The sequence below is a fragment of the Polyodon spathula genome, chromosome 7, assembly GCF_017654505.1.
Source record: "Polyodon spathula isolate WHYD16114869_AA chromosome 7, ASM1765450v1, whole genome shotgun sequence".
Taxonomy (NCBI): domain Eukaryota; kingdom Metazoa; phylum Chordata; class Actinopteri; order Acipenseriformes; family Polyodontidae; genus Polyodon; species Polyodon spathula.
The window spans coordinates 3,802,160-3,818,971 of NC_054540.1; the positions used below are offsets into that span (position 1 = coordinate 3,802,160).

General features: G+C 45.2%; 1 protein-coding gene across 2 annotated transcripts in view; it reads right to left on the reverse strand.

Annotated features, from left to right (window-relative positions):
• Window positions 1-16,812, reverse strand: part of LOC121318020 (dynein heavy chain 3, axonemal-like) — a 222,943-nt gene that overhangs the window by 64,566 nt on the left and 141,565 nt on the right. For both annotated transcript variants that reach the window (XM_041254203.1, XM_041254202.1), the window contains exons 26-36: window positions 15,634-15,775; window positions 12,752-12,950; window positions 12,003-12,111; window positions 10,329-10,448; window positions 9,266-9,436; window positions 8,465-8,602; window positions 7,499-7,642; window positions 6,926-7,090; window positions 5,823-6,045; window positions 2,842-2,972; window positions 643-743 (exon numbers count right to left, since the gene is read on the reverse strand). In XM_041254203.1, coding sequence (XP_041110137.1) covers window positions 643-743; window positions 2,842-2,972; window positions 5,823-6,045; window positions 6,926-7,090; window positions 7,499-7,642; window positions 8,465-8,602; window positions 9,266-9,436; window positions 10,329-10,448; window positions 12,003-12,111; window positions 12,752-12,950; window positions 15,634-15,775 — 1,643 coding nt within the window. The remainder of the gene's footprint in view (window positions 1-642; window positions 744-2,841; window positions 2,973-5,822; window positions 6,046-6,925; window positions 7,091-7,498; window positions 7,643-8,464; window positions 8,603-9,265; window positions 9,437-10,328; window positions 10,449-12,002; window positions 12,112-12,751; window positions 12,951-15,633; window positions 15,776-16,812) is intronic.

Consider the following 16,812-nt stretch of genomic DNA (forward strand, 5'->3'; position numbering starts at 1 on the left):
GCCAGTGTGTCAGTGTGTCCCTGTACCAGTGTGTTCCTGTACCAGAGTGTCCCTGTGCCAGTGTGCCAGTGTGTCCCTGTGCCAGTGTGTCAGTGTCTCCCTGTGTCAGTGTGTCCCTGTGCCAGTGTGTCAGTGTGTCCCTGTACCAGTGTGTCAGTGTCTCCCTGTACCAGTGTGTCCCTGTGCCAGTGTGTCAGTGTGTCCCTGTACCAGTGTGTTCCTGTACCAGAGTGTCCCTGTGCCAGTGTGCCAGTGTGTCCCTGTGCCAGTGTGTCAGTGTCTCTCCCTGTGCCAGTGTGTCAGTGTGTCCCTGTGCCAGTGTGTCAGTGTGTCCCTGTGCCAGTGTGCCAGTGTGTCCCTGTGCCAGTGTGTGTGTCTCCCTGTGTCAGTGTGTCCCTGTGCCAGTGTGTCAGTGTGTCCCTGTGCCAGTGTGTCAGTGTGTCCCTGTGCCAGTGTGCACGTGTGTCCCTGTGCCAGTATGTCAGTGTCTCCCTGTGCCAGTGTGTCAGTGTGTCCCTCTACCAGTGTGTTCCTGTACCAGAGTGTCCCTGTGCCAGTGTGCCCGTGTGTCCCTGTACCAGTGTGTTCCTGTACCAGAGTGTCTCTGTGCAAGTGTGTCCCTGTGTCCCTTTGCATACTGACCTGCTGACCGTGGCCGGAGAGGCCTGCTCCAGGTCCAGCACCTCGAAGATAATGTTCTGTTGGGGACTCATCTGAATGATCTCCCCGCTCATCAGACACAGCTGCCAGGCACAAGAACAGCACACGACTATGTTACAACCTACAGAGTGGCCAGTCCAGTCTAATCCATCTGAAACTATATATCTGGGTTGTTCAGAGTAATTGCCTCCCTGCCTGAACAGAAACAAATGTGTGGGCATTCGGCATGTTGTCAGGGTTTTCTCTTTCATTGCACACATTCAGCCATTATGTGTATGTGTATGCTATGTAATATATATAGCATTATGTTATATATTATCTATATATATATATATATATATAGCCTCTGGAAAAATTAAGAGACCACTGCAAAATTATCAGTTTCTCTGGTTTTACTATTTATAGGTATGTGTTTGGGTAAAATGAACATTTTTGTTTTATTCTATAAACTACTGACAACATTTTTCCCAAATTCCAAATAAAAATATTGTCATTTAGAGCATTTATTTGCAGAAAATGACAACTGGTCAAAATAACAAAAAAGATGCAGTGTTGTCAGACCTTGAATAATGCAAAGAAAATAAGTTCATATTCATTTTTAAACAACACAATACTAATGTTTTAACTTAGGAAGAGTTCAGAAATCAATATTTGGTGGAATAACCCTGATTTTCAAGCACAGCTTTCATGCGTCTTGGCATGCTCTCCACCAGTCTTTCACATTGATGTTGGGTGACTTTATGCCACTCCTGGTGCAAAAATTCAAGCAGCTCAGCTTTGTTTGATGGCTAGTGACCATCCATCTTCCTCTTGATCACATTCCAGAGGTTTTCAATGGGGTTCAGGTCTGGAGATTGGGCTGGCCATGACAGGGTCTTGATCTGGTGGTCCTCCATCCACACCTTGATTGACCTGGCTGTGTGGCATGGAGCATTGTCCTGCTGGAAAAACCAATCCTCAGAGTTGGGGAACATTGTCAGAGCAGAAGGAAGCAAGTTTTCTTCCAGGACAACCTTGTACTTGGCTTGATTCATGCCAAAGCTGCCCGATTCCAGCCTTGCTGAAGCACCCCCAGATCATCACCGATCCTCCACCACATTTCACAGTGGGTGCGAGACACTGTGGCTTGTAGGCCTCTCCAGGTCTCCGTCTAACCATTAGACGACCAGGTGTTGGGCAAAGCTGAAAATTGGACTCATCTGGGGGTGCTTCAGCAAGGCTGGAATCGGGCAGATTTGTCTTTGTGAAGGGCGCATGAATCAAGCCAAGTGCAAGGTTGTCCTGGAAGAAAACTTGCTTCCTTCTGCTCTGACAATGTTCCCCAACTCTGAGGATTGGTTTTTCCAGCAGGACAATGCTCCATGCCACACAGCCAGGTCAATCAAGGTGTGGATGGAGGACCACCAGATCAAGACCCTGTCATGGCCAGCCCAATCTTCAGACCTGAACCCCATTGAAAACCTCTGGAATGTGATCAAGAGGAAGATGGATGGTCACTAGCCATCAAACAAAGCTGAGCTGCTTGAATTTTTGCACCAGGAGTGGCATAAAGTCACCCAACATCAATGTGAAAGACTGGTGGAGAGCATGCCAAGACGCATGAAAGCTGTAATTGAAAATCAGGGTTATTCCACCAAATATTAATTTCTGAACTCTTCCTAAGTTAAAACATTAGTATTGTGTTGTTTAAAAATGAATCTGAACTTATTTTCTTTGCATTATTCGAGGTCTGACAACACTGCATCTTTTTTGTTATTTTGACCAGTTGTCATTTTCTGCAAATAAATGCTCTAAATGACAATATTTTTATTTGGAATTTGAGAGAAATGTTGTCAGTAGTTTATAGAATAAAACAAAAATGTTCATTTTACCCAAACACATACCTATAAATAGTAAAACCAGAGAAACTGATCATTTTGCAGTGGTCTCTTAATTTTTTCCAGAGCTGTATATATATATATATATATATATATATATATATATATATATATATATATATATATATATATATTATAGAATATATATATAGAAGCATGTAACAAACTTTTAATTGTTTTGTAGGATATGCACCGCAAGCATTGGGGGAGCAGCTGGTCGTCGCTACACGCCTCTGAAAGCCTGCAGGTAACTTCACTGTGTTGAAGCGAGAGGTTCTGGTGTCAGGCAGAGATGGACGTTTACCTTCTTATTGTCGTCGAGGACGGTGTTCATATTCTCAACCCAGACCGCGTCCACAGGCCCGTCGAACACGCACCACTTCCTGTCCGGGGTCGGGCTGGTGGCGTGCTTCCGGAACACATTGGCCAGGACCCCTGGGGGGCAGCAAGCGTCAGTCATTGGGGTTTACTGCTTGGAATCCAACAGGAGCTGAAGATTACTTAAAGTCTCGGCTTGTCGGTCAAATTGACTTAAGGGGTTGATCTTATCAACCTGTAACTTTCAATGGACATTTTCTTTGCTCGTAATTCTAGTGTTCAATTGTTTTTAATTACCATAGATACGCTGATAATTGACTATATGTAATTAATCTAATTAAACACATGCATTACCGTGAGGACAACTAGAAGTGGAATTCTGTATTTAAAATGGTGGATGTTCCCAATATTTTCAAAAATGTTTTGCTGAAAATATAATACTGTAAAGGCATAAATATTTGTGACCAAAATATTTGGCGAATCACACCCTTAAAACCTATTTTGCTCCAGAAATGCTGGCGACCTGTTGCAATACACAAAGTTACTGGAATTTGATATTCCTGCCAAAAACGTTTGTGTTTTTTTTTTTTTCCATGTATAAAAAAACACATAATAAAGGCTTTCAAATATTTATGGCTTTACTATATATATTGGCTATTCGTTAAAAAAAAAAAAAAAAAACAGTGGAAATGGGTATCTGGTAAAAGGTTAAAGCTATGCTAAAAAGGGCATCACAATACATTGTATTACCTAGGAGTCCTATTATCACTCCCCCCATTTGCTGAGCTGAAATAGGTTTTGTATTTTTAACTTAAATTAGAATTAACTTAAATTCAATTCTCAGAATGCCTTTTGCACAAACCCGGCTGTAGAGCTTCCAAATAAAATAAAAAGCTAATGGGACCATAACTAAAACAAATAACAAATAACACTGCATTAAAAACTGCTGCAGTGCTAAAAACCTCAATCAGTCAAGGGTAACAAGCTTTCTGCTCCTTGCGAGGGAATAATGCCGCTGATGGAGACTGTGCATTGATTGTGTTATGACAGGTACGGATCACAGCAATTGCACGGCTAGAGCTCGCCTCTTTCCATCACACCAAATTGACTGCTAGATTACAAACCCCAAATCAATTTCGCAAAGGCAATAGCACGGCGGGCTGGGAGATGGGAAACGGCTGCCTGACTTAACTGAACATAATGCATTATTAAAGCATGGGAAGAGATGATAAAATAAGAAATATGAAATGTGAAACAGAGCAGAGGTATCCAATTGGTTATCTCTAACTAGAATTGTGATTAACACATTGTCTCATCGTACAACTGAGGACACACCTGGTATCAATTGCACATGTTTAAGAAGGCTGTTACCTTATATAACTAAAGGTGTACTTTAGAACAGGGCATGAATATCCATGTAATTACATGGTAATAATTGGGTAACTACTAGGGGTGGGTATTGGGACTGAGGATTCCTATTGCAATATATTGCAGTACTGAAGACAATATTGCAATATTTTGCAATACGTATTGGAATTCGATGCCAAATGATGCTGATTTCTTTGCTAACAAAATAAATCTACATATATAAACTGTGCTTGTTGTCGTTTTTATGGAATTTAAAGTATTAGAATGTAAGAAGACCCATGAGACTCTCCTACGAAATCCCAGGAACTCATTTTTGGCCCCTCTGCAGTACATGCAGGTGCCCCCAATTTGAAAAACAGAAAAACTGTGCTGGTTTGAAAGCTATTTAAAATTCTTTCTAAACATTGATTTTAAAGTCGTTTTTTATGTTTTATTATAAATAATATATTTATTTAGATTTTATATTAAACATGTTTTTCAAAAGTGCATCCTATGTGGCCATAAACACGAGTTTAAAGCTGCTGTATGTATTGGTCTGTGCAGAGAACCGGGGTCTGGAATAAACGACTGATCTTGCTTTTAAGATCCAGTATATATACAGAAGCATACACACGTGCTACACGTTTATTTTAAAATAAAATAAATACTGGTAAGTAATGTTATAAACTATTTATTTATGTATCTGCTTTGCTTGTTTTTTTCTTGCAACTTTCAGTACCAGAACCGCTGTTTTCTTATCTGATGAGATCAGGGCAGAGTCAGGGAAAAAAAAGATATTCAGAATATAGTGCAAAATTACATTGTCTAGAACTGTTGGCATATAGACTTAAAAAATACATGTAAAAACAATTAAAATTGAACGGATGCAGTTCTTAAATTGGAGACAAATAAAAAATAGCTGAGCATTGGTGCAAGTCGTAATTTTATTGCATGCAGAGCTCCAGAAAAAAGACGGGGGGTCCAGACAGGTCCAGACAGGTCCGGACGGGGAACGTGATATACTATACAGGACATTGCGATGATTGAAGACAGACATCTCTGTGTGCTTCTGCCACATTTTCTTTTGTGTTAGCATTGTTCGCAATACCAGTTCTCAATGGAAGTGATTATCACATGAGATAATAGCCAACATTTTCTAGCAGACATATTCCTGAATCAGTTTAACCAAAAATACCAGTATTGATGTTCAAATACCGGTTATTGTATTGCCTGATGAATATCGCAATATACCCGTATAGCAGTATTATCACACACCCCTAATAACTACTAATACTAATTACACACTTAATACAGCAGTAGTTACCATGTTACTAGGGGGTAGTTATCAAGTTATTACCTCGTAATTACATGCATATTTATGCTCCATAATCTAACATGCTTCAGAAAACAAGCATTTTGGTACAGCTGCCCATCTGTATGTTCACTATTCCAGTTTTCTTTTAAAAAAGTAAATGTCAGGAAAAAAATATTTTTTATTTATTTATTTATTTTGAGAAAGGCCTAACGCTCATAAAAAGCGTAGTGACTATACATCTACCACCCGATCAGTCCCCGTTACATTAAAATTACGGTCCCGTAGGGTTCCCCCTGGTGACTGACCATCGCTCCACTCGTGCGAGACCGCGTCGTAGCTGCCATAGAGCTGCGCCATGGAGACGGCCTTGGGGTTGATGATGACACGGTCGACCCGGTGCTCCTCCCTCAGCCCCCGCTCCTCCAGCAGCGCCAGCACCCCCGACAGCACCCGCAAAGCTGACGACTTCCCCCCCAGCGGCCCGCCAACCAGCATGAAGCCGTGCCGTACCTGCATCATCTCATACACCTGCAACACAACAACATCATCTCATACACCTGCAACACAACGACATCATCTCATACACCTGCAACACAACGACATCATCTCATACACCTGCCATACAACGACATCATCTCATACACCTGTAACACAACACCATCTCATACACCTGCCATACAACGACACCATCTCATAGACCTGCAACACAACGACATCATCTCATAGACCTGCAACACAACGACATCATCTCACACACCTGCAACACAACGACATCATCTTATACACCTGCAACACAATGACATCATCTCATAGACCTGCAACACAACAACATCATCTCATAGACCTGCAACACAATGACATCATCTCATACACCTGCAACACAACAACATCATGTCATACACCTGCAACACAACGACATCATCTCACACACCTGCAAAACAATGACATCATCTCATACACCTGCCCAGGGAAACACAACGATGGCAGCGTTCACATAATACCACAACCTCTCTTCACAGCCTAGTTTATATGTATTTTGAATTCTGCAGCATATTTACATTTGTAATAACACAGCTGCTGAGATTTTCAACATGCTCACACTTGGATGTTCACCGCACACATTTTCAACATGCTCACACTTGGATGTTCACACACATGCATGCACACACACAAACACATGTACATACATACACATCAAACGCACATACACAAACACACACATGCACGTACACACACACATGCACACACACATACACACATGCACACACAATGGGGAATTTATCAAAGCTTTTTAATACACAAAAGCTGTGTTGAAAAAGACTTCAAGTTGTGTGAAGGAATGTATTGTTTGGGTTGTGTTCCTGGGCTGCACGCTGCTGTGTACTGGGGGGCACAGTGACAGACTGACCTGGAGGATCTTGGTGATAAACCAGGGCACGGCCTGCAGGTGGCAGCGCTGAGCAACCTCGCGGATGGCCGTCTCCATGTCGCAGTGGTTGGCGGCGGGCAGCTCCACCCCAGGGAAGAGGTCCGAGACGATGCTCTCAAACAGGGGGATGTCCTGGGACAAGAACTGTGGCAGGAGTGAAGAGTGAAGCGAACAACATAGCAAAGTATAATAAATCATAGTAACAGCATGGTAAAGCAGGTAATGCACAGAGAGGTATGATCAATCATAGTAACAGCATGGTAAAGCAGGTAATGCACAGAGAGGTATGATCAATCATAGTAACAGCATGGTAAAGCAGGTAATGCACAGAGAGGTATGATCAATCATAGTAAGACAACTTGGTAAACAATGATAAATGCATAGTACAAGCATGGGGGAAACAGCAAAAATACTGTGCAAATGTACAGCAGTACAAGGGCACAACTGCAACAGTAGCATTTTCACTGCATGTCACAGAGCAGTATAACTGCAGCAGTCTGGGTTAATGTCCTGTGCCGCCCCCTGCCTCCCCGCACTGGGAGGTGGGGTTACCTTGGGCAGGTTGACGTCGTTGATGGATCTCAGCATGAGCACGTCCTCCCTCTCCTCCGGCAGCCTCACTTTCAGGTTTCCGGCGGCCGTCAGCACGGACTTCACCGCGCGCATCCCATAGTCATAGTGGTGCTGTGAGGATAGCTGGGGACCAGGCAAGAGAAACAGTAAGGCATGAGCAGCAAGGCTGCGCACAGCAGGGCTGTTTAACAGCAGAACTAACATTCTGTCTAAACACAGGAGTACCCTTACAGAAGATTACCAAAGTCAAAGCATAGCAAAGTGTAATAAAGAACAGTAACAAACACAGTAAAGGATAGGTAAGCACTGTAAAGAATAGCGAAGTATGGTAAAGCATATCAATAAACATGGCAAACTGTAGTGAATGCATGACATAACCATGGGAAAGGCATGAAAACTGTAAAAATACTGTGCAAAAATGCAGTGGTAAACTTTTATAAGGGAGGTTCCTATAGCTGCATAAACACATTTAAACTAGAGAGACAGAAAGTGGAAACCTTCGACACAACACAACAACTGTAAAGCTAATGAAATGCAGGGAACACCTTGAAACAAGTCAATTCCCATTTAGTGGAACTCCTAGGAGGGCTGGTAATATCCAGTAGACTTCTTTACTGTGTTTCATTTCTGAGAGATTAACAGAGCTGCGGCCCTGCTGATTTCAATCTTCACAGCTCTGATGATCTTATTACAGGAACCTGGGACCAGCGGGGAACACTAGGGGTCAGAGACGACGGGCTGATTGTCTTTAACAAGCTTTCCATAATTCAGCAGCTTGCAGTCAATGGAAACACTACTGGACAGGACCCATTACCAAAGGTGTATGTAATCAGGCACAACCACAGCAGGGACACTACGACCCAATACGCATGAAGGAAACACTTTGGTTCGAGGTGGATAAGGTTAGGTGGGTTAGGGTTTGGGTGAATAAGGTTAGGTGGCTACCTGCTCCGAGCATAGTCTGTAAGTGGCCACGATTTTTGCTGCCAGGTTGCGGGCGTCGACAAAGCCGATGGCGTAGAGAGAGATCTCCGCAATCAGGACGTAGTCCGGCACCATCATGGCCACAGTGCGGAACAACACCTAAACAGGAGCAGAGACACACCCTTACTCTAGCACTGCAACCTGGAGACAACATGCATTCACACTGGCAAGAGCTTCTCCATGCTCCTTTTATGAGGGGTTCTGAACACTGTAGTGTGTTTCCATTCATTCTTTCATTCTTTCTTTCTTTTTTCTTTCTTTCTTTGTTGAGGAGCTTTCGCCGGAGTTCAGGAGTGGCTCTTCAGTTCCAGCTGCCTGCCAGTCATATGTACGTCAGCCACAGTGTCTTTATGTGAATAAGAGTCAGCACCTCTAGTGATCTTTCACTTTGGATTGAGTTTCCTGGCAGTACACTGCAGTGCACAAGATGGTACCAGCGCCTACTAATGAAATGACATATGACTGGCATCTAGGAACAGAAGAGCAGTTCATGACCTCTGAGTTAGAGACCTTTACAAAAATCGAACATTAGCTGCTATTAAATCAATGAATTCTCACCTCTCTGCATATGTTATAATGTTTTGGTCGAGTAATAACAAGATAGGACAGATACAGTCATGTGTAGACATCGAAGTTCAGCTGTTCAAGTTTTATACATTGTCTAAGACCAGTGATATATACAGTATATCAAATAACACTATTAAAGATTTATCTCAAGGGTTTGCTTCAGTTATAGATACATTAGATTTGCTATATTAATACCTTCAGGTTGTCTGGAAGCTCGGCCCTGCCTGCGTACCCAGGGTTCATGGTGATGAAGACAGTGCAGGATGGGTCCAGGGAGATCTGGGTCCCCTCAAACACGAAGCTCTCTGCTCGCTCCGACACGGCTCTCTGGATAGTCTGGATCTGCTGCGCCACGACAGAGAGCACCTGGGGGACGGGTCAGTGCAGTGCTTACCACTGAGACACACTTGTGCTTGCTTTAGAGGTGATTACTGAATTTTCAAGCAAGATAGAGAGGACAACAATTATTGAGGAATGAGAGAGAGAGAGAGAGAGAGAGAGAGAGAGAGAGAGAGAGAGAGAGAGAGAGAGAGAGAGAGAGAGTGAAGACTCATGTTGGACTAGGACAAGATTAATGGAGAGAAGGGAGCCTGGAGTTGAGAAGGAGAGAGTAGCAACCAGTCTAATCACAGGTCTAAATGAATAAGCGGTAGGTTGTTTTTTTTTGCTTAGAATCAAGAAGAATTAGCAGGTCTTGACTGATAATGTTAAAGGAGTTGACAAAGTTAACCCTCGCCAATGCTGAAAGTGCAGCACAGAAATCAGAACCACAGGACAGCTGAAATTAAGCAGAGACAGAATTAGGAGAGTGGGTAGGAAGGAGACACTTCTTCACACAGAGAGTGATAATGGTATGGAATGGGTCACCTAGCATTGTTGCTTATACTGAATCACTGGGATCAGCCAGCTATTCGGAACCCGACTAGCACTGCCAGGTGAATGGCCTCCTCTCGTTTGTAATGTTCTTGCAATAGGAAAGGTTATCATGCTTTCTGACATTGTTCAGTGAATCCCTCAGTGTACATCTTTATGATTAAATGGTATTTTAACATAATTAAATGTAACAGTTGTCCATTACAAAGATGCTTGATATTCACAGAAACGATGCTAAAGCTTTAGGGTTAGGTCAGGGCTCGGTACACTTTACTTAACCTTCAAGTTCAATCAATGGACCCGATTCTTAATGGAGCAGAGCTGTCCGGAGCGGCACTCTCATCCAATCAGGCTGTTCAGGTAAAGGAAGAGTGGTGTGAGTTACCTCCAGCTCGATCCGATTAAACTCATCAAAGCAGGCCCAGGCTCCAGACTGCGCCAGTCCTTTGAAGAATTTCCCCATGGCTTTGTAGTCCAGGCCGTCAGAGCAATTGAACACAACGCACTGCAAGGAGCGTGAGAGAGACAGCGGTCATGCACAAAACAACAACGCTCTGATAACAGGCTGCAGATTCCACTGAAGGGCAGACACCCCAGTGCTGAGAGACAATGGTCATGCACAAAACCACAGCACTCTGATAAGAGACTGTCAATTACACTGAAGGGCTATAGTATATACTATAGTATTCGGTATTACTGTAACAAAGTAGCATTCTGTAGTATTCTATAATTCTAAGCCAACATACTGTTGGGTGATTCTGGCTCAAGTGCAGAAAACCCTGGAGAGGTGTTTCCTCCCGTTGGGATGGAGAGAAGGGGGTTGAGTGTGAGTGCAATGGGAGCCGGGATGGAGAGAAGGGGGTTGTGTGCGAGTGCAATGGGAGCCGGGATGGAGAGAAGGGGGTTGTGTGCGAGTGCAATGGGAGCCGGGATGGAGAGAAGGGGGTTGTGTGCGAGTGCAATGGGAGCCGGGATGGAGAGAAGGGGGTTGTGTGCGAGTGCAATGGGAGCCGGGATGGAGAGAAGGGGGTTGAGTGCGAGTGCAATGGGAGCCGGGATGGAGAGAAGGGGGTTGTGTGCGAGTGCAATGGGAGCCGGGATGGAGAGAAGGGGGTTGTGTGCGAGTGCAATGGGAGCCGGGATGGAGAGAAGGGGGTTGTGTGCGAGTGCAATGGGAGCCGGGATGGAGAGAAGGGGGTTGTGTGCGAGTGCAATGGGAGCCGGGATGGAGAGAAGGGGGTTGTGTGCGAGTGCAATGGGAGCCGGGATGGAGAGAAGGGGGTTGTGTGCGAGTGCAATGGGAGCCGGGATGGAGAGAAGGGGGTTGTGTGCGAGTGCAATGGGAGCCGGGATGGAGAGAAGGGGGTTGTGTGCGAGTGCAATGGGAGCCGGGATGGAGAGAAGGGGGTTGTGTGCGAGTGCAATGGGAGCCGGGATGGAGAGAAGGGGGTTGTGTGCGAGTGCAATGGGAGCCGGGATGGAGAGAAGGGGGTTGTGTGCGAGTGCAATGGGAGCCGGGATGGAGAGAAGGGGGTTGTGTGCGAGTGCAATGGGAGCCGGGATGGAGAGAAGGGGGTTGTGTGCGAGTGCAATGGGAGCCGGGATGGAGAGAAGGGGGTTGAGTGCGAGTGCAATGGGAGCCGGGATGGAGAGAAGGGGGTTGAGTGCGAGTGTAATGGGAGAGCTGTGACTGTGCTGTAACTCACACCCCAAAGCTTTGCAACAACGTGAAATTTTCACCTTGAAAAATAACGTTAGCATCAAACCTTTCCACTAAAAAGCAATGAACTGACGCAAGGGGTCCTTGAGCTGGAATGGCGCTACAGATGGTGCACTCTCGTGAGAGATTTTTGTCGATGCTATGATTTCTGTGTTGTGTTTTTTGTGAAAGTAGTAAAATAAAACTGTTAAAGTTGTAAAGATAAAAATAAAGGGTTAATTGAAAGACTTGAAAAGTACAGTATGTTTATGTCAAACTGGACTGTGCCTATTTTCCATGGATCTGGATCCGAGAGAGTGGCGTGCACACAGACACGCAAAGCCAATGATTCATGCTCACCTGTTTGGCCACGGCTTTGGCCAGGTCCTTGCAGGTTTCTGTCTTCCCTGTCCCAGCCGGTCCCTCTGGAGCTCCTCCCAGGTTTAACTGCAGCGCTCCCATCAGCGTCCTGGCCAAAGAGGAGCGGGGAGTTACTGCTAAACACAGCCGTCCGGGAATATTGTTTTCATTGTCAGTTCATGGTACAGCGGTGTGGCTGTAGAATATGTAAGTAAGAGTATATGGGTATAGAGAGCAACAGTATTCACAGTCTGCTCATCAGGTGTCAATTCCACAGCCGCTGCAGGGGTGCAGTACACGGACAGGAATATTCCCTGGGTTATCGAGAGCGATCCGCTGATCAAGCTACCTGGAGGCTGGGCTCTGTCATTCCAAAAGTAACTCAGAGGGAAGCGCGTGTAACTCTGGAAAGATGCAGCATTAATGCAAATCCCTTCTTTTCAATGAGCTTGTTCTTTTTTTCTATCCATTAATGCAAATAAGCATCTCTCTCGATTTATTTGTCTTTGGTTGTAAGTAAATCAAGATTGGAGTTTCAAGAGAGCATGTCAGCTGCATTCTTCAGCTGCTGTAGTTTCTGCTTTGTTTTTTGTTTGTTTGTTTAATGCAGCCATCCGAACCCAGTCCAAAGTAAGTTACCGTAGCAGTAATTACTGTACGTAAACTAATGAATTCCTCATCCCTCCACACACCTTTTCTTCTAGCTATGGGATCCAGGCACAAAGCACAACTCTTCTAGAAACACAAACCTGTAACAGCGGTCAGTGAGGGGGGTGATGACCAACCGGCTGGTGTTGCCCAGGTACTCGTAGCCATATGGCACCGACGTGGTGATCATCCTCACCACAGCACGCCCCTCCTCCCAGTAGTACCGCAGCTGCGCCACCCAGTGGAAGTTGGTGGTAGTGTTGACACCCAGCTCCTTTAGCTGCGCCACCACATCCCGAGCTGAAAGAGCAGAGCGGGAGAGAATTACACTGCTGGACCCAGGACAGAGTTACACTGCTGGACCCGGGACAGAGTTACACTGCTGGACCCGGGAGAGAGTTACACTGCTGGACTCGGGACAGAGTTACACTGCTGGACCCGGGACAGAGTTACACTGCTGGACCCGGGACAGAGTTACACTGCTGGACTCGGGACAGAGTTACACTGCTGGACCCGGGACAGAGTTACACTGCTGGACCCGGGACAGAGTTACACTGCTGGACTCGGGACAGAGTTACACTGCTGGACCCGGGACAGAGTTACACTGCTGGACCCGGGACAGAGTTACACTTCAGGACTTTTATTAAGGATCATCACCTGTGTTTTGTTTGATCAGGAAACCTGCAGCTGATTGCACACATCTAAACACCTGCCATAGCACTGCGAGTGAGCTGGACAACAGCTGGGGAAGATTGTACTATAGCTAATGAAAATGTACTGGTTTTTAGGTAGGTAAGTACATCTTAAAAGCAGTCCTAACCAAGGAGTTAAATCCATTTCTTTAGCTATTCTTAGCATTTGCAGCATTCACACTGGCGATTGCTCCAGCCTCATCACCTCTCCTGCAGGTGTAACGAGTCACTAAGGTTTGAGAAGTGGCTTCTGCTTTCATCTGCTTTTGCTAAAGCTTTAATTTTTTCTCCAGCTGAATTTCAATGGAAGCTGGAAGTTTATCTGCCTGCCGCACAGAGACCTGTGTGACTCGACCCCATCCCCCCCCCCTCTCCTCCCACAGCTTCCCGCAATGAGCTTCACAGCCTGCCTAAAAAGAGCCGGCAGTTAACTGTGCCTTTTAGTGTTTAATAATGTGACAGCTGTCAAGACCCCTGATGCAGCGAGTTTGATTAATGAGCTCTTCCATCAAATGGGTGCCCCCCCGCCCTTCAGGCGGCTGCCAAATCACTACGCCTACATGTTCTTTCTCTGGCTTTGTCAGGGGCAGTCGGTGTACAGCGCTGGCTTAGATGACGCATGACCCACACTGTTCTGCAGTGAAGCTTGGCACTGGTTTACCATGAATTTGAGTCCCAAGCGTGGACTTGTCAGACTCTATAACCCTGTATCAGCTTCTAAAGGGACCGTACTGTATCAGTTCTGTATCTGCTGTTGAAAATGACTGCTTACTGCAGTAACAGCTCCGGCAAAAAAATATTTCAGATTCTGAACTTGCTAAAATCTGATTTTTTATTTTTAATTGAGATGGGGAAATATATTAGTGTGGTGCTTGCACCAAATGAATCCATATTAATCTTCCTAATGGTTCTGCTATGTCTCTGAATTACAACACACACCAGTCCTAAATCCAGATACGGGACGTGCCCGAGAATTAATAATGCTCAGCACAGCTACTCTGTCTCCTCAGAGAGTGTCTATTCATGCAGGACTTCTCTTGGTCTATCTCCTCAGAGAGAGCGTCTTCATACAGGACTTCTCTTGGTCTGTCTCCTCAGAGAGTGTGTCTTCATACAGGACTTCTCTTGATCTGTCTCCTCAGAGAGAGTGTCTTTTCAAGCAGGACTTCTCTTGATCTGTCTCCTCAGAGAGAGTGTCTTCATACAGGACTTCTCTTGGTCTGTCTCCTCAGAGAGTGTGTCTTCATATAGGACTTCTCTTGGTCTATCTCCTCAGAGAGAGTGTCTGGGTGAGACGGCTGGACATGACAGTGTAAGGTGTCTCGTCCGTGGGTGGAGCTGCACGGGCAGCCCTGACTATAATATAAACACTTGGCTTGGCTTCACACACAGGGTTGTGTTACAGTCCAGCTGTTGTTTTACCTTCTCCACTGCCCTTACCTGGGAGCAGTATCACTGCAATGCTTCACTCTCGCTCTCAGACTGAGAGGAACTGCACCAGCCAGTCCTGAACAATCTAAAGGGGCGGGGCTTATTAAGTGACTGTGGCGCAGCGTCCCGGGCAAGGCAGGTCTGCGCTCTTTGAAATATGAGAACCAGACACAGATCTGTCGTTTTAATAAATCACAAATAACACAACAAACAAAACACAGGAACAAAACAAATGTTTGATCAAAACTCTACAAATAAAATTCAAATAAACTCAATAAACACAATACCACACCCAAGCTATGGCTTTCCAATGCTCTCTCTCTAACAAACCTCTTTTGTTCTCAAGTGGTCCGGGGCTTGTTTGATTCAATCAATCATCCAATCACCATCTGACCACATTCGACACGTTTCCATTCACTCTCAATCAAACAATGAATCATTCGATCTAACAGTCAAACCACGTGGCTGTGCAAACGCTGGCCATCTTGGTTACGTTACAGGGTATCCCTTCACCAAGATGGCCACCAGCATACCCACACACACACACACGTGCAAAGCCTATGTTCTATCACAGTGACATTTATTAAAGGCATATGCTCTAAACAGGTCTTAAAGGGATTGTTACAACAGGAAGGCAAGGTCAGGCTGTGGTATCATGACAGTACAGAACAAAGCTACATTCGAAAGACCTTTGCTATAGACTTAGGTGAGGCTAAAACAAACACTGAAACAACAACAACAAAAACCAAAAACTATGGAAACGCAACTGAAAAAGGATAGAATGGCTCCTTTAAGAGTACAAGAATCCTCGCCATTTCTAAAATGATTCCAAGCATGTGAAGCCATGTAAGCAGAGGTACCGTGAACGTCGACGGTGATCAGAGCCCCCAGGGTAATGCGTTCCATTTTAGTGAGCTTGCCTCGGACCAGTCTCACGATGTCCTCCACCTGCCTGTTGCTCTTCTCCAGGTAGGACTGCAGACCCCCTTCCTGGGTAATGGCCTGGGACAGAGCCAGAAAGGGGGGCATCAGCACAGAGGGCTCTAGACTCAAAGAAACCTTTCTCTTGTAGTGCTATGGTTTTAATGTTATAGATGAAAGAGAGAGCGAGGGAGAGATAGTTAAAAAAAGTAATGGAGAGTCGGAGAAAGAGGAAAAGAGAGTGAATGGACGGATGGAGGGAATGAGAGGGAGGTGGAGACAGATGAAGGGAATGTGAGCAAGGGGGAGCTGGAGAAAGTGAGATAGAAAGAGTGAGAGAGTAAGGAAGAAATGGAAGACAGATGGAGGAGTGTGACCAGTGAGAGAGCGTTAATGTTTCTGAATTATCCAGGTTGATCATTGAGGTTGTCCTTTCTCTTCTGCAGCTCGTAAACTTGTGATTGAGCCTCCGGATTGAAACACCACTTGATGGGCAGCCAGGCATGTTCACTTTGACACAGCTGTCTCTTTGCCTGACAAAAACATTCTCTTTAAATAAAACACGCTACCCTACTGGCACACAGGTGAACAAACAAAACAAACCTGATAGCAAAAGTGGGGGTGGGGGTGTGTGTTTGAGAACAAGACTGAGGAGTGAAGACTGTTACACTATCACACAGGCACACGTAACACCATCACACAGGCACAGTCACACGTTACACCATCACACAGGCACAGTCACACGTTACACCATCACACAGGCACAGTCACACATTACACCATCACACAGGCACAGTCACACGTTACACCATCACACAGGCACAGCCACACGTTACACCATCACACAGGCACAGTCACACGTTACACCATCACACAGTCACACGTTACACCATCACACAGGCACAGTCACACGTTACACCATCACAAATGCACAGTCACACGTAACACCATCACACAGGCACAGTCACACGTTACACCATCACACATGCACAGTCACACGTTACACCATCACACAGGCACAGTCACACGTTACACCATCACACAGGCACAGTCACACGTTACACCATCACACAGGCACAGTCACACGTTACACCATCACACAGGCACAGTCACACGTG